The 18,816-nt window shown below is 37.4% G+C and overlaps 1 protein-coding gene across 4 annotated transcripts in view; it reads right to left on the bottom strand.

Annotated features, from left to right (window-relative positions):
* cadm4 (cell adhesion molecule 4) overlaps window positions 1-18,816 on the bottom strand; it is a 278,976-nt gene that overhangs the window by 14,130 nt on the left and 246,030 nt on the right. For all 4 annotated transcript variants that reach the window (XM_038307100.1, XM_038307097.1, XM_038307101.1 and 1 more), the window contains exon 6: window positions 11,607-11,779. In XM_038307100.1, coding sequence (XP_038163028.1) covers window positions 11,607-11,779 — 173 coding nt within the window. The remainder of the gene's footprint in view (window positions 1-11,606; window positions 11,780-18,816) is intronic.

Raw genomic sequence — 18,816 nt, 5'->3', positions numbered from 1 at the left:
CGGATTTTTGATTCAAAGAACCAAGTTTTGTTTAATCAGAACCACAAAGAATCTCACAGGGTTTTGTAAAATGTTAGCTGGGTCTGGTTAAGTCCTTCAGAAGAAAAAGGCCTCCAATTCATATTCTGATCAGCAACCATTAAGTACTGATCAGAACATACCCACTGCTTGCTAAGAAGCATCCCTGACTATTTTTTGTTACTTTTTTGTCATTATTGAGCAAAATCCTTTTTTTTTGCCATTTACTCCAATTACTGAGATATTGAGTAATTTATGATATTAAATCATCCAGTAATGCATGATTCTTTATTAAAAAACTACTATTGTCTTTAAATGTGATTTATCCCTGAAAGTCTTTTCAACCGTCTGAATGGGTCAAAAGCAGAAGTTTACAACAGAAAAGACAGGCTTTAATGGTTCACGAGAATTTACCTGGCAGACTGCTATTCATCTACAAGTCAATGAGAATATATTTGGAAAGAATTTGTGATCACTGACACATTTTCCAAGCTTCATTGAAAGCAGTGAAAGTCTTTGACAGATGCACACTCGGTGGAGCAGTGCCATGCGGGGAACTGTCTCATTTGATGCTGAACAATAGCTTGGATCCTGACACCATCCTGCAAATCAATGGCGAAAAAAAAACACAATGGCGAATGAAGAGGTGGAAAGAGACAAGTTCATATTGCTGTTAAACGAAAAATAATGGCTGACAAGAGCTAAGAGGGAAATGGAAACGAGGGTGAGACTGTGTTGGTGTTTCTGAATGCACGGTCCTCAGCCCTTTTGCTGTCAGAAAAATACATCTTCATCAAAAGGATCTTGAGAACAAGCTTCAACCTGCAAGGTAGAAGTCCTCTTCAAAGACTGTGGAACACAGATATAGATGGTCATGTTTTCTTTGTGTACACTTGGTTAAACAAAAATGCATAATTGCAACCCCCTTCTATCATAGACACACAAAGCTGCTGCCCTTTCTGCTCAGAAGTAATTTATTGGTAAGTATTCCTCTGTCTCTTCTCCCCATTTCTCCCTCTGGCCCTGAGATCATCAATCTCTTTTTGCACTCTTCTTATGTCAGCACTATACTTCACTCCTTCCTGCTTCATTTTTCCTCTTTCTTCAAGGCTAGGCTGTCTTTCTCCCTTTGAAAAAAGTGTGCAATGCACTCTATAAAAAGACTAAACTAAAAGCCATGGGGAAAAAATGTCATTATCCAGATTGCATTCATCGAGCAAACTAGAAAAAAAAAGTATTTGGCTTAGTATAGATTTCTTTTTCTTTGCTTTTTTGTAAAACTATATTCATGTCCTCGATCACCAAAATTAAATTTTTAGAAAACATGCATCAATGCAAAAAGTAAGTTTAAAAAGTAAATTAGTTAAAAGAGAAATAAGCTACAGAAAAATCTATTTAGCCCACTGTGTTGAGTCATGAATAGAAAGGGATCATCCATATTGATTAGTTTTAATTTCTCTAGCTACTCTCAGGCCTTGATTACTGCCTCATCAGTATAATCGAGAATTTCCTTAAACATAGTCAGTTTTATAAAATTAAAGGTTAAAAGACCTGTAATGCATCATGCTGCAGTCACAATTTAAAGAACAGGTGAGAAACACAACCAGTGACATCCAACACTCTAGAAAGTCATTGCAAAGTCATCCTTAAAGATTTGGGATCCCAGTGGACAACAATGAGATTCATTATCCACAAAAGGAGAAAATGTGGAACAGTGATTAAACATATCAGGAGGGTTCAGCTGGTAAAGAAATTACTCTAAAGGTGCACTAATGAATCATTTAAGCCATAAAGGAGGTAAGAAAAATACCTAGAAGAACAGAATGAACATTTTTTTGCAGGCACTAACTGTCATAGTTAAAGTCACTGTTCCCCAAAATATCCAAACGCTTGATGATCCCCAAGTTTGGGAAAATATTCTAGGGGTAAAGTGGAACCTTTAGGAAGTTGTGCATCTCATTACATACGGTAATAAACTAAAATAATGGAGAGGAACATCATACCAGCAGTAAAACATGTTGGTGATAGTCTGACGATGTGCTGACTTGCTGCAATCAATGGACCCTTCATTTCTGCTATGTCGAAGAAATCTTGAAGGCGAGAGCATGACCATCAGTTTGATATGTAGATCTAACACATTTATATATTATATATATTCAGCTGCAAAACCACCCAAATCAAACCAAGGGGTCTTTTAATGGCTTAAAAATCAAGGAAATTTAAGGTTTCGGAGTTTGTCAAGTTGAACTTTCAACATGTGACTAAAATACATGGACTTAAAATTGACATTTATGTCTTAAAATCTCTACAGTGGCTGAATTGAAACAGCCTTTTCAAAAACGGCTTGGAAAAAACAATTACAAAAGGCTTATTGCCAGATTTTTGCTTTATCCTCACATTTAACGGCAGTTAAAGCCACCAAGGGGGATATAGACAGCAAATTTAAATTATTGATTAAAAAATCTTTGTCTGATAATAACATTTGTTTGATGATCTGAGACTTTTACCAGAACAGTAAAGAATAAATCTATAAGGAACCAATACATTTTGTAGGACTTAATATAAAGCAAAGGTGCTCCAGTCTTTGTGTGAATGAGCCTATGGAAAGAATATCATTATAGCTTAGGTATGCCTACCTGAATTAATTAACTGCAAAATGATTAATGTCATACCTTTACTTTTTTTCTGATATCTCTTATTTTTCTCTTGGTTCCATCCAATCAAGCATAACCTAGCCCCTCATTTGCACTCCGTGCTTTCACCAGCCTTCATTGGGCTGCCTCAGCTGGCTTCTCTAGTTTCCATCCTCTGTGGCTACATTCCCTCGCCGCTGCTCTTCAGCTTAATTAAGGAGAATGCCATACAACTGTCGTTCTTTTGGCCGATAGCATCCCTTTTTTCCCTCATCATATTGTTATTCATTAACACTACACGCCTGCCAATCAGACACACAGCCCACGTTATTTCCAGGGATGGGCGAGGCAGCACTTGTGATAATGACGTCGCTGCTTGTATCTCATTTTTGCAGAGGGGCACCAGCATGGATTCTTTCATGTTCAGCCTTCATGATTATAAGGGCCTTGCCCGCAGCGATTCTCGTCTATTCAGTTGTCTATCAGTGAGCCGAGTTTTAGATATTGGTAGAAGGTCTATGGCTGGGGGCAAGGAGGCCAACGCTGTTCAACTGAAGGCTCATTCAAAATTTACCCTGCCGTCAGGTGGACAGTCATGTGTGGAAGAGGGCAGGAGTGAAGACAAATTTGGCTCTCAGTTATCTCAGAGTCTAAGTCCGTCTGTCACTAGCCTCCAACCTTTTTACTTCCTCCTCTCATTCTGAGCGCTTTTAAAAGTCTCACTTCATTAAACGGAGGTCTGTGTTTTTCATTCCAATCATCTTGACAGCTCATTACAACAGTCAAGAAGACACAGACTAATCCCGATTCACCTTTCTATCATGCTACCTGTCCTTTTCATCTTCCTGTCATTCATCTTTGTTTTCAAAGAATCTTGGGAGAAAAATATTAATCTTCTTCTTTCTGTTGACTTCTACTTGCTAATTTAAGAAATATACCCATGTATGTAAGTGTACTTTATATGTAAAAGATTCTTAACTTTCCCTCTCAGTCTTCGTCTACATGAATTTCCCTGTCGTTCTCCCATGCTCTGCAAATCAATCCTAATTGGTTTTACTGGCTTGCAATTCATCTCCGTGCAGCAGCTCAGTTAAATTACCAAAGACAGCCCTGTGGATCTTAACAGGCTGGTGCACTTTTATCGGTGCATTTTCAAAAAGTAATACATCTTGAACTTTTTCACCTCATATCTTAATATAACCAGAAACTTCAAAATCTTTCATAGGGACTTTATGTGATAGACCAACAAAATGTAATGAATAAGGAAGTAGACAAAAATTGAAATGAGGTGTTCAATTGGGGTTACAAATAAAATCCTAAAAAAGTTGTCCTGTGTTCATATTAAGTTCCTATTTCTCCACTGGTGATCTCAAAATTATAATACAAGTTGTCAGACAACATCAGTAAACAATGGCGTAAATATCAGCATGCAGATACAGCAGTTGCTTACGGGCCCACAAGCCCCATCATTGACACCTGGTGGGCCCCCTATGCGATTGTAAACAAGGATGTCACTTTGCAGATGTAATGGTGCGGAAAATTCCTCTTAAATTCACCTAATCCTGAAGTGACTGACCGCATCGGATCATATTTATACCGCAACACATGCTAGATTTAAACATGATGGTGAGCTGTTTTAACACGACACCAATAGCAAAGCAGACAGTGGTACTTTTAATTACTATGCTAAAACTGTGTATAGTTCATTAGACAGTTGGTAAAAAATACACTCATATAATGTGTTTCAAACTGCAAGAAAGACCTTAAAAGAATGATGTATTTGAGTATTTTATTTTTATACTACGACTTGGAATTATGGGTAACCCAGAGCACAGATTAAAATCATAACCCTTACGTACTATGTGTTAGCGACAATGGATACCAGAAAAAGATACTTGACACATACTTTCTTTTTCCAGAAAAGAAAAAGGAAATAAGAGCTGCTGGAAGAAAGGAAAAACCTTCCCAAAATAAACATGTTCTTTGGGGGGGTGTTGGGGAATGATTTTTTATAGCTTGGGATGTCTGTAATATGTGGCGGTGCGTTGTCACCAATGGTTCCACTCAAGGTGCGCAGTCACTGTATACTACTGAGAATTGCATATTTTTATCTTCTTGGCCGATTTATGGAACTGTTGTCGTATCCTGAACCTTTATCACGTGTTGTACTTCATATGGGGCCCACTCAGATAATGTTGCTAACGGGCCTAACGGGTCGTTACGCCACTGTCAGTAAACACTTAAATCAGGGCAGGGATGAGGTTGTGGAGATATTTGAGGTAGGGTAAGTTAAGCAACAATATCATAAGTTTGAATTTTGGCTCTACCTTGGATCTGCATTTATCACATCTAATCCAAAATAGTTAGTTTATCCTAATTTTGCAAACACTAACTAACTAAGCCATATTTTAAAATTCCTGCTATGTATTTAGACTGCTGGCGGACATAGGGACCACTTTCCTTTGCTTTGTTTTATTTTATCTCTATTCTCCCTTTCCGCATTATTTGTTAAGTTCCACTCATAACTTCATTTTCTCTCTGCTTTTTCTCATCATAGTAGCTTCATCCTGTTCGGCTGTAATACCACCCTGGTAAGAAATATCAGCTGTGCTGCTGCCATCAACACCTTTGTTTATAGATGTTGGAGCTTGGCCTGTTTTTCAGTGTAGTGTTATTTCTCTTACTGTTACTAACTGTATGTGCTCTCTTTCATCCTCTGACATGAGAACTGGCTTGGAGCTTGTTTGCCTGGTCATGCCTTTCCTAGACAGGGCCACCTGTGGAGCTAGTTAACAGGTACCTTTTGCATATCTGTTTCTTCCTGTATGTCTGCCCCTATCTCTTTGAACCCCAGTCGGCCTCGACAGATGGCCACTCACACTGAGGCTGGTTCTGCTGGAAGTTTTTTATTGTCATTGCATGCTTGGTGTGAGGGATTGCTGAAGAGTCAATGGCAAAATGCAAGCTAAAATCAGCCCATCCTCATCCAGGAGGAGCATGTCTAGCAAGTCAATGAATGAATGCAATCAAGCGGTTTTCCTTGATATAAATTTTTACCAATCTGACTGTATCATCTCTGTAAAGTGCCTTGAGATGCCATTTGTTATGAATAAGCAAAATATAAATAAACTGAATTGAGTTGAATAAAGTATTAAAAACTACTAACTCTGTGAATACTTGGATGGCACCATATTGACCTAAAAAAATCTGTTTGCCTTTTCACAAAAACAGTAAAGGAATGAACTGACCAAAAAAGAAGCATGCTTTGCCTTTGATCCCAGGAGTGGTTTTTAACTTTCACTCTGTTCTACCTTCAGAAACATTAAGTCTGTCTTCCTTCGTAAAGAGGCCAAGGCACCTGCATCAAGCTACTTTTACCAAAGCTTTTGTTGGCAAATAACTCTCTATGTGAGCAGTGATGTTTTTTCCAACCTCCAATAAAACTCTTTATTTTCAGCTGACTCATTTTGTATCTTCCAGCGCTGCCTCTTTGCTTTCACCTCCTCTCCCAGTGCACTCTGGGATTCCCTCTGGGAAGGCTGGGAGCCAAGTGAACTGACATTTAGTTTATCTGACAAGCAGAGGTACCGAATTCTAACCTGCATTCGACCTCCATCGTCCTTCCTCTATAACTTTCACTCCCTCCTTCACACTCTCTATCACTTGTGCCTCACTCGCTCCCCCTCATCCACTCTTTCCCAGCTCCTCACACCTCAATGCTTATGCCTCCCCCAGCATAAAGAAACTGAAGTGCAGATGGACCTATAATGGGGGGCAAATGGGTGGCAAGGTGAGAAACAGTTCGAGAAGTGAGGAGAGGAAGAGTAGGGTGAACAAGAGGCGCAAAAGAGGTGAGAACAGTGGGTAGCGCATAAAGACAGCTAGATATTAAAGGAAAACATATGGAGAGCTTCAGTGTGTTCAGTGAAGCAGACAGCCGACAGATCAGTTAGGAGAAAGAATAAAACAAAAAACCAGACATAAAATACTTAATCTCTTTTTCTGTTGAAACAATCATTAGTGAATGTTTTCCACACAATATAGATATTCACATTTAAAAAGAAATGAAATTACATGAACCTAAAAGTGTGGGTGTTAAAACTGAAAAAAAAAGAAAGCACAATCTCAGTAGGTGTTGAAGTTATGAATCATCTTAACATATTTTACAGCACAGAACGATATTTATTTTCCATATTGACTGATGAGCTTCATTTAATTCCCAGAGGCATTTCTCTAACACCTTATTAAATCATCCATGGTGGATTATTTGCAGTGGCAGAGATATATGGCCAATGCTACACTCTAGTTTTATAGAGCATTTAAAAAGACACACACACATACATCTTTGGAAACTTTAAAGATTGGATGTAAGGGTAAATAATTCCATGTTTAAAAAGAAAGAATTAACACCATGTTTGCCTCATTATCCACTGTGACATTTGTTCAAAACTCAAGAGCGGTGTTTAATATAGTGGTGTGCAGCAACTGCCTTGATCTCTTTCAGCTGAAGGTTTGAAGTGAAACAATCTGCTAGATCCGTGTCTTTTTTTGTTAAGAACAGTTACACCCCTGCTAATGCAAAGCAACAGCACGAGGAATTAAGAAGCTGACTGATATAAATCTATGGGAAGCTACACAACAGAGGAGCTGGAGACGGGTTTGTTTTTATGTAGATTCCAGTGCTTTTTTTAACAAATATGGAGAAAATGGAATGACTTGCAAACTAAGATTAAATGACTTGGAGGGAAAAATACTGTGCTGTAAAAAAATGTTTCTGCATTTTTTTTGTGCAATTAAATGTTTCGCATCTGTCACAACAGAACGATAAAAAACAACTGCTTTTTCTTTCTGATTCAATTTCATTAGATTGGGGCATAATTTCTTACTTTTAAGGGATCCTTTTGTCTACTTCAGGTTTTCGTCTTAAATTATTACTGGATTCAGCAGCTTGAAATTGTGTTAATTAGAGCCATATAATGCAAGTGAAATCGACCTCAAATTTGAATAAATCCTATTAATTTAAAATGAATCCCTAATTGAAAATTCAAAGGCCTTTACTTATTTACACAAGTATTTTTTTTTAAAGATCTCTCCCTTAATAAATGAAATAGTTTTGAAGCTGTACTTTTGATTAATTTAGGCTGTCTTTGTCCCTACTTATCATTTCTTAAACATTTAAAACATCAAAGTATTACCAAAAAGCTAAAATAGCAGAAATTACGGCTGGGAGACCACAAACTTCACCATACATGGAATGTTTCTATAGATGCAGGCACAGATGTCAAAGCCTTAAACAATGAACCTCCTAAGAAGCACATAAAGAAAGAAAAACAAGAAACTAGGGTTGGGTAAGACACCTTTTATCTTGCCACTGCTGCCATCCTTAAAATCGGTCATTGTTAGTGCCACTGAAAGCTTGTACAGTGGTGTGTACAAGGGCATCAACGTGTGAGAGAAAAGCAGTGTTAGTGCTATGGCTGGTTAGGGGTTGCTAACTAAAAGCAGCACAAAATTGTTTCATAACACATCTCTGTTCCTCACATTGCCCTCTCTGCTTGTGATCTCCAAATCAGGTATAAACGCAATGACAGGAGTCTCCACCAGGGGGTGGGGAGCTTAGATCTAAAAGGAGCAAGCCTGCTGAGTGACAGCAATGTTCCTGCAATTAGGTCAGATCAAAAACCTGGCAGCATCTAGCCTCTAATGATGAGCTTGCTTTGCAGTTTATCCACACTGCTGTCCTCACATAAAAAAAAAGAAAATCTGCTTTGTCCTTATACCACTGCAAGTTTATTCATTTTTTTTTTATGTGGGACTGACACAACATTACCATACATCAAAAACTTTTTTTTTTTTTTTTGCATGCAACTCAAGCTCAGACAGAAAGCTGCCCAATTTGTCACTGTTGCTGACAAACAAAGGTACGAGATTTTTATAAGATGCTGAGGTCTCCACTTTGTATTCAGCCAAAATGTATTACTGAACTGAGTTAACTTTTATTAAAGGAGAAAATATCACCAGACTGAAAAGCTAGAAATCCTAAACATCTTGAAAGCATGGAGTTACTTAAAATCAGGTTCTAATATTTGTTTTAATGTTGAGAAATTAAGTCATTTCAAAATTCTACAAAAATAACAAGGGGCTTTTGAATCACAGCTGAAGTCTCTTAGACTCTCCTTGCATATGACTTGAAGCAGAGAGCAGATTGCTTATTTTAAAAATGCAACTTTTTCAACAGGAATATGATGAATGGATGTGTGGCTGGTTGTTTGTTGTTTTTTTTGCAAACACAGAAAATACATATTTATATTTGCTACAAACAGATAATCATAACAACTTACATAAAAACTTAGAATAACTCAGTTAGGGAGAAGATATTTTCCTTCACCTTCTGAACACTGTTGGAAATCGGCCCAAGGTTGCCAAAAGATTGCAATATTGGATTAAAAAGATCAGACTAACAAAGGGAAAGAGGACAAAACATATCTCATGTCACAGCTGGGACAGATAGTCGCTAGAAAAAGCAGTTAGCAGCCAGAGCACTGAAGCAATCGTGATAATTCTTTTAAAGTATTTCTTATTTACTTATTGAGTCCTCTTTATGAAAAGTGTTTTAATAATAGAATACAGTCAAATCAACAATATCAATCTCCAGTTGCTTCAGCTGTGGCTCAGCTTTTTAACCTTTTAAGCAAAAGAAAATAGATGCTGTTTCACCACACCTGGGATCTGGTGGTTCAGGAGTTCTTGTTGCCACATATGTAGGTTTAATTCAATTTTTTGGGATTTAAGTGATATTGATTAAATATGTAATCCAGTAATCCTCATCATTTACACACACTGATTATTTGGAGAGGAGTCAGACTTGCAAACTGCATGGCTCAGTGGTATAGAAGTAGAGTAGTGATGAATGTAGACATTACAGTAACCCTCGTTATGGTCACATCCTAAATAAACATTTGATTACAAGAAAAAGGAAAGACTGAAAACACCATTTATATCGGCACAAAATCAAATAATCCAGTTATGATGTGGATTTATTTTCACCAGGTTTTTTTGCAGAATAGAACTTTAGTATGTGTCAAATTTCCCTAAAACATTTGCAGAAGCGGTGTCTTGCCCATGTGAAAAAAACAAAACAAAAAACAGACATTCTGACAGAATGGGTCTGCTTCAGGCTCTAAGGGGATGAAGAATTATGGCTTTCCACAATTAAGCTACAGGCTCAGATGAGACGGCGAAAGGAAATCCCATAAAGACATCTGTTAAAGTCCTGTGCTGCCCAGCGCGGCTGTCTCATCTTTCACATATTTAGTTCAGTTTGCCCAAATCGTAATGACATGATGGGAAGAAGTGAGGAGATCGCTGCTGATTGTATTATGGGTCAGTATCGACCACCATTCCCAATCAAAATACAAATTAATTCAAATTAAGCTTAATCTGATCATAATATTTTGATAAATGCGTTTATTTGATACATTGTTTTTCCATACAGCTCTTTATTCTCACTACTTGTGTCCATGTAAACATAGCTAATGCAACGTTATTGGTCAGAATTGGTAGATAAGTTGTATCTGCTACCTGAATGTAGCCTAGAATTCAGTGTTGGAAATTACAGCTTTGGTTACAGGTGGTCATTTATCACCTAGGTGAATTACAGGCAGCCTGGGCTCCCTAAAGAATACATATATATCACTCCATGGGGAGTCAGTCTATCGGGTCTACAGGTTACTACAAACATCTCTTGTTATTTCTTTTTCTCTTCTGAGAAAATCACTATGGAGAAGTATTTTATATGTTTCTTTTTTTTTGCATATTTCTTGGTATTTTTTTTTCTTAATTCTTGATTTTAATATAAAAAATGTATGTCTCTGTTGTGAGAAACAGGTTTGATCATGTTTGAAAAAGGAAGAGCTGTAAAAAATAAGGATCCATACTCCTGACAGATCCAGTCACAGATCTAGATGCACATCTGGAATACATGCATAAAAATATACAACATTGTCTCACATCCAAATCTACCTCCTCTCAGACACATCCACCAAAAGAAAACACAGCATCTGAATTTTAAATGGAGCAGTTGCTTTGCTGGTGTTTTCCTTCCAAATTCAATCATATAAGATGTAAAAGAAAAAAAAAATCCTTTGTTGTCTATTTCCTATGTGTCAGATTGTTGTGAAAAGAACAAAAAAAGCATTTATTCCAGCTGCTTTACACAGCTTAGAATCTTTCCTAGAATTGGGCTGGACCTTAGACAGGTTATAAGGTTACTAGCTCATTATGACTCTAACATAAAACATACTCAATCACACACAAAAACTCTTACAAATTTCGTGACACATGTACATCTAGATTCACAGTTTATAGATCTGAAGGAGGAAAACGGAGCACCCAAGGGCTACCGCATTCATGCACATTTAGAATAGACAAAGCTTAACCTGAGAAATTGAAATTTATGTTCAAAGCCTTTTTCTTGTGAAACAGCATTCACTTGGTTTCATTTATTGCACTCAAGAGATTTCTATTCTTCAATTTTCTGAGGAGAAAAATAGGTCCCAGAAGAGATAATAAACTAGGAACTTACAAAGAATACACTGAATAATCATGGTTCTGAGCTCCCTTGTCGAGGAAGCCAGAGCACCATGCTCATGAGGTTTGGAAAAGAAGACCTGCTATATCAAAAGCAAGAATAAAATAAAATACAAAAAAAAAAAAAAAAAAAGATCAACATCATTAAATCTGGATTTAAAGAGTTGTTTGCTCCAGGGAGTAACGGCTACATCCAAAGATGCTGCAAAGAAGAGGTGATCAATTAAAATGAAAAGACCTGTCGATTGAGAATAGTAAACATAAAACAACATAACAAATGGTTATCACATTAGAAACAACTATTAACAACTGAAAGGTGAGCTAAAAAACAAAACGTTAAAGGGAAAGAACCGTGGACACACTTACCATACACCAACAGGGTGTAATGATCAGCGGCACGACCAAAGTTGTTCTGGGCTTGGCACAAGTATGTCCCATTGTGTGATTGGCTGAGGCGGGAAAACTGAAGAGTGGGTCCAGATTTCTCTGCTCTTTCAGGTAAGGTGTCGTTAATCTTGGACCACAGGATTTCTCTTGGTCTGAGAGGGAAGATTGTGAGTAAAAATGTTTAAAATGATGCTTAAGTTAGTGCACTCCTTATAAATCACTCAGCATTGAAACCACCAGTTTAAGGCTGAAAACACCTGCTTTTATGCATAACTAGAGGAAAAGGAGTAACCAGCTATACAGGTGCTGGTCATAAAATTAGAATATCATGAAAAAGTAGATTGATTTCAGTAATTCCATTTAAAAAGTGAAACTTGTATATTATATTCATACATTACATACAAACTCATATATTTCAGATGTTTATTTTGTTTAATTTTGATGATTACAAATGACAACAAATGAAAATCTCAAATTCATCATATCAGAAAATTAGAATATTACTGAAGACCAATAAAAACAAAGGATTTATAGAAATGTTGGCCAACTGAAAAGTATGAACATGAAAAGTATGAGCATGTACAGCACTCAGTATTTAGTTGGGCCTCCTTTGGCCTGTATTACTGCAGCAATGCGGCGTGGCATGGAGTCGATCAGTCTGTGGCACTGCTCAGGTGTTATGATAGCCCAGGTTGCTCTAATAGTGGCTTTTAGCTCTTCTGAATTGTTGGGTCTGGTGTATTGCATCTTCTTCTTCACAATACCCCATAGATTTTCTATGGGGTTAAGGTCAGGAGAGTTTGCTGGCCAATTAAGAACAGGGATACCATGGTCCTTCAACCAGGTACTGGTAGCTTTGGCACTGTGTGCAGGTGCCAAGTCCTGTTGGAAAATGAAATCTGCATCTCTAAAAAGTTGGTCAGCTGCAGGAAGCATGAAGTGCTCTAAAACTTCCTGGTATGTGGCTGCGTTGACCCTGGACCTCAGAAAACACAATGGACCAACACCAGCAGATGACATGGCACCCCAAACCATCACTGACTGTGGAAACTTTACACTGGACTTCAAGCAACGTGGATGAAGTGCCTCTCTTCTTTTCCTCCAGACTCTGGGACCTTGATTTCCAAAGGAAATTCAAAATTTACTTTCATCAGAGAACATGACTTTGGACCACTCACCAGCAGTCCAGTCCTGTTTCTCTTTAGCCCAGGCAAGACGCTTCTGACCCTGTCTGTGGTTCAAGAGTGGCTTGACACAAGGAATGCGACAGCAGAAACCCATGTCTTTCATACGTCTGTGTGTGGTGGTTCTTGAAGCACTCACTCCAGCTGCAGTCCACTCTTTGTGAATCTCCCCCACATTTTTGAATGGGTTTTGTTTCACAATCCTCTCCAGGGTGCGGTTATCTCTCTTGCTTGTACACTTTTTTCGACCACATCTTTTCCTTCCCTTCGCCTCTCTATTAATGTGCTTGGACACTGAGCTCTGTGAACAGCCAGCCTCTTTAGCGATGACCTTTTGTGTCTTGCCCTCCTTGTGCAAGGTGTCGATGGTCGTCTTTTGGACAACTGTCAAGTCAGCAGTCTTCCCCATGATTGTGTAGCCTATAGAACTAGACTGAAAGACCATTTAAAGGCTTTTGCAGGTGGTTTGAGTTAATTAGCTGATTAGAGTGTGGCACCAGGGGCCATCAATTTTGAACCTTTTCACAATATTCTAATTTTCTGATATGATGAATTTGAGATTTTCATTTGTTGTCATTTGTAATCATCAAAATTAAACAAAATAAACATCTGAAATATATGAGTTTGTATGTAATGTATGAATATAATATACAAGTTTCACTTTTTAAATGGAATTACTGAAATCAATCTACTTTTTCATGATATTCTAATTTTATGACCAGCACCTGTATTAGTTACTTAAAATTGAGTAATAAAAAAAACAACAAAAGAAATTTCATTAGTAGTTTTATTGCATTTTACCTTTACTTGAGTTAGAATATTATAAGGTATTACCACTCATAGTCTAGTAAAATTAATGGCTACTTGTTTTAAACAAAAATACAACAGAGGAACAAACACCTACAGCTTTAAGTTACACTTCTTGTTTGTACTTAAGCTTCATTTGTTTAATCCTTCTATCTTCTGATCCTCCTGCGCTTTTTGAGAATACAGCAGATAGAACAGTATACTTTATCTTGTTACTAGATGTAACTTACCCATTCTAAGCTATATAAATAGCATTGATTAAGTATTGATTTCATAGGTTTTATTTAAGAAATAACAATAAACATGTTTTGAAAAGGTTAATGTGTAATTATTGTATATATTTCACTTTGGAATTGAGTTATTGAAATACATTAACTTTCCAACAATAGCTGAACTGATTGTTAATGACTTGGTTTAGGAGCACATCGCTCTAGGAGCCAACTGGTCCTCGACAGATACCTCAAAACTAAGCTAAACATTCAGCCTGTTTAAAATATTCATTCTTCAAACTAAAGTTCACTTTATAGTTTAATTTATAGAGTTTTTAAGAGTTGTTTTTGTAATTTCCTTAGGCATAAAAACTGCTCTGTTTATAATATAAAGTAAAGGAAGGCTTCGTAGGCTGTGCTGGTCACACAGACCATAATGAACTAAATCAACCAAGCACACTTATTCTTCTAATTCTAAATTGTTATATCTAATATCCTCAGCTATTTTGAAACAAGTACTGAGCATGCAATATTTCCAGTAAGCAGTAAATGCATAAGTGACTAAATATCTTCAAACCAACAGTTGTTTAAAACAGTAGTCAGAAGACTTCAGGTGAAAGAAAGCCGAGTTAAAAGAATGGACTGCAGCACAAACAGTCAGAATGGCTATAAAAAGACAGATGGCAAAGGAAGGTAAAGTGGCCCAGAGGGTAAAGGTGAGTAAGATGAGAAGAAAGAATGAAAGAGGTTTTGAGAAGGAAGCCAATGGTAACAGGGGTCTGCGTCCTGAAAAATAATGAGGGGATGGGTGGTCAGAGAGGAGCAACGGTGTGAAATGGGTAGCAGGAGGTAGAGATCGACAGATGAGAGAGAAAAAGGGCGTCAGGTGTGCAATGTGGAAAAAAAGACAAAAGCAGGAGGAAAGAGTGTAATAATACAGAGGGAAAAGAGTGAGAGGAGATGATGCGGTGGAAATTGAAGGACAGGAGCAGGCTGACAAACTGATTTGGTCATGAAAGATGGGAACACAGAGCAGACAGGAGGTGTGAGGATTACATAGACATCCGCGTGAAGAAATCTGTGTGAGTATGTGTGTGTGTTCTGGCTGGATGTCATAGCTCATGCCACTTTGGACAGATTACAATCCTGACTCATCTGGGTTCTAATCCCTCGGGAAGTTTAATTAAACCTCCTTCTTGCTCAGTTCCTCACATGCAAACCCTCTAATGTGTAATGTATAATCTCACTCTCTGCTTCAAACTCTTGAACATATACTTATACCCCTGGCCTGTGTAATCCCTCATAAAGCTAATTCACAAATAATGAGGTAATCAGGCAAGGTGACACGACAGCATCTCCCATATCCTGCCTTAATACCAGACACACTAACTTTAACCTTCCAGCAAAAGGTTGCGACATTTATTAGGTTCTTAATGCCTAACAGGCATTTAAAAAACCTACGAGAAGAAATGTGAGGGGGACAATGGTAAGGTGCTTGTATGTGTCTGCAGTAAAGCATGAGATCGAGGTCAGAGTGCAAAGCTGCCTGCAGTCCCACCCACTGATCCCCAAAACACACGCTAACACACATCTACCAGTAACCACATTGCCCCCAATCAGCCTTCTACAAAACCTCAGAGAGGCTACAGCCAACAAGCTTCTCAGCCAGTCCTCCTGGTTGGATTTCACTAAAGGCATCACACAAAAACACAAACACACCCCCTCACACATGCTCACTCTTTGGATCATTGGAGCTTTACTAGGGGAGCTTTAGTGGACCTGATGCCCACAGACAGACGGACCATCTAGAAGATGGCTTAACAGCTTAGGGCCCAATATCATTCTGTAGAGTGCACAGAGTCCGTGGGCCCTCTGGGTGAATAAAAAAAGTTTGTTTCAAAGATGGCTTTGAAAAATGGTAAAAACTAACTGGATTTTATGTGCATCTTACACATACAAATCAGGAACCCTTACTAATAAGTTCTTAATTATAATTTCAGTTGAACAAGTTTATAAATTTACATTGCCCTTCACACCATAAAAAGACTCAAACCACTAAAGCTTCTTCTGAATACAAATAATTTGAGGAAAGTCTACCTGAAGTTTACAAAGGCACATTCCTGCATACCGATAAATGTCTATTAAATGAAAAAAAATGTACATATTAACCCACATCTTGGGTAACAGCTACTTGAACTTGGTTTAGAAATATTTCATCAAACATCACTGTAACGCCACATATAGATTTTTGTGAAATAAATAACCTTAGAGGTACTTCTTGTTCATTTCAAAAGCCAGTTTGAGTAAAGAACAAAGAAGTCTGACATTAATAATAAAGGGAACTTACAATTATTCAGAATTACAGTGGAGTAGAGCGTAATAGTCCTTAATTTAGTAAAATAATTCATCTGCAGAATGGAATCTATTAAAAGTTATACCCTGGAGTATTTCTTATCAAGCCAAACTATGCAGTGCAGCATGGTAAATGGGAACTATAGCTTAAAAAAAACTAGAGAACAGAAAACAAGTTATTGTCCCAGAATATTTACTATTTGCTCAAGGTAAGTCACAACTGTTTCTGGAAACTCAATTTTGGGAACATTTTTACTATACTCTCACTTACATGGCTTTATAAAGAGGGCTTTATGCCACCAATAACCTTCATACATGTCAAACATGTATAAAAATGGGAACATGTTATGTGGCTGTGCACCAAAACACTGGCTACTGGCAGTTATGATTATTTTAAAAAGGGTTTAACCAAATAAAAACTCCAAAATAACTAAATATGGTAAATTGTGAATGAAAAAAACATAAGAGGCATCAGCGCTGCATTGAGAGAAACAGGAGGATCTGAGGAGAAGTGAATAATACTGGAGGGCATATATATACTGGAGAAGTGATTACTGCATAGAAAAAGAAAAAAAAACAGGCCAGTGATTACTGATGTGTAGCAGCTGTGAGGGAGGAGGAAGCTTGAGGCAAGTGAGGAAAAACAAATGAGAGAGAATGGCATGTTCATAGATCAGTGAAAACTAAAGTAATAACTAAACATTGACAAAAGAAGCTTACAAAACTCAAGAAAAGACTAAAACGCCAAAAGGGAAAAAAAAGGATCATTTAAAAAAAAAAAGGCTAAATAAAACTTAACAGGATAAAATAATCTATTAGAAACTCAAAACAGCGAAAAATGACAGACTGCAAAATCAAAGTGTTTTAATTCATGGAAGAAAAGTGTTTTTGATCAGAAACAGAAAACATCATAGCATTTAAAGGAAAAGATTTAACAGATATATTCATCCTCTATTCCTTTTCCACACTGCTGTTCCAACCAGAAATACTTCAAATATAAATTTCTGTGTTTGTTTGACATATGAAGATCAGCAGTGGCACACTACCTTTTACCTTTATGTTTATGAAAAACAATAAATTTGCTTCTGGATCATTAATTACATAGAACTTGTAACAAATCCCAATTGTTTTAAAAATGTCCTTTGAATAATAAAAAAATAAAATAAAATAGCCAACAATCCTTTGATAAATCAACTGCTGAGAGTTCATAGGTAAAATATCCTAACATGTCTGCTATTAACAGAAAAAAGGTATATAGAGTCATAATGAGAAAAATGTAAATGTAAAATATTTCTCATCTACACTTTAATTCATCAGTTGACATGTAAAACGGAGGGTCTCACTAAGAACCCCCTGTAAGCTGGAGATCTGTTCACATTAATCCGTCACTCTCTTTATGTTCCAACTGCTATTTTTGATCACATCTCATTTCTAATCCTGAGATCATGACACATAATGTTGGTGATTGATGAGAACCACTCATCAGTGTGTATCCGTGAAACCCTAAAGTCTGTCTGAGTTATTACGCTGTTTTCTGTGGACTTTGTCATATAATGTATACAGCATCATGCTGACATAAAAAGGAGGATTAAATAGAATAAAAAAATGTCCTGCAGGACAGCCCTGTTTGTGTGCATTTCCTTGGATCTAAGTAGGAGGCTTTTAAGCAGTGTGGCTTTCTCTCTGAGCCTGAATGTGTGGAAATCTGACAATATGCCTAAATAGTACAAAACTTTTCAACTCAAGCTATATAGAATATTAATAGCTATTTAAGAAGCCTTCCTAACTAGAAGTATGTGAGGTGAGTTTTAAAGAGCAATGCTATTAATGTGCAGGGTTTACCAACTATGTGCCTTTGTTTTTTTACTTTTTTCTACTTGAACTTTTTCTTTTTAGTTTTAGAAGATGTTTCTTCGAAAAGGAGATGCAATCGATATCTTAAGTGTTATTAATGTCTTTCGGACCATTTATTGAAACTAACCCTTTAAGAGATCTGGCATAAGGGGTTTTTAAACAAAGGAATGAATTTCGGGCCAGTTGACTCCCCGTCTCTCCATCTTTTAGATAAACTCCTACTAACGGTTTCTATCAGGGTCTGCCTTGTGGTAGGTAAGGACCAAAATGCCATCTCATAATAGGAAAATGCAAGGCACTGTAGGGTCTTTATCTGGCAGTTAATCTATACTGTCCCTTCTATCTATCTACATTTTCTCTTTAAAGCTGAGATGTAAAACTCCAAGTATTTGAGGGCTGGGATCCTGCAACTATTAGATATCTCCCTGGCCCAACACAACTGAATCAATGGCTTAAATATGTCCTCAGTTGAAGCCAAGTTCTCCAGAGTCACCTGGAAATTACCTATTTGATCCAGGTGTGTTAGAGCAGATTCACATCTAAGGCTACATTCACACTGCAGCCTGAAGTGACCCTCATCTGTTTTTTTGCCCATACGATATGTATCTGATCTTTTCATGACAGTCTGAACAACACAGATCCGATTTTTTCCAATGTGACCCAGGCCACTTGGCTATGTGGTCCTGAATCCAATACGAATCGGCTCATTTTAAATGCGACCTTTTTCTGATCGGCCAGGTCGCATTCATCCGATACGTATGCCATTAATACTCAACAAAGGTC

Source organism: Cyprinodon tularosa, unplaced genomic scaffold, assembly GCF_016077235.1.
Source record: "Cyprinodon tularosa strain WSP-4 unplaced genomic scaffold, ASM1607723v1 ctg60, whole genome shotgun sequence".
Lineage (NCBI taxonomy): Eukaryota > Metazoa > Chordata > Actinopteri > Cyprinodontiformes > Cyprinodontidae > Cyprinodon > Cyprinodon tularosa.
Note: the sequence above shows the minus strand (reverse complement) of the source record. Positions and strands in the feature narration are given on the sequence as shown.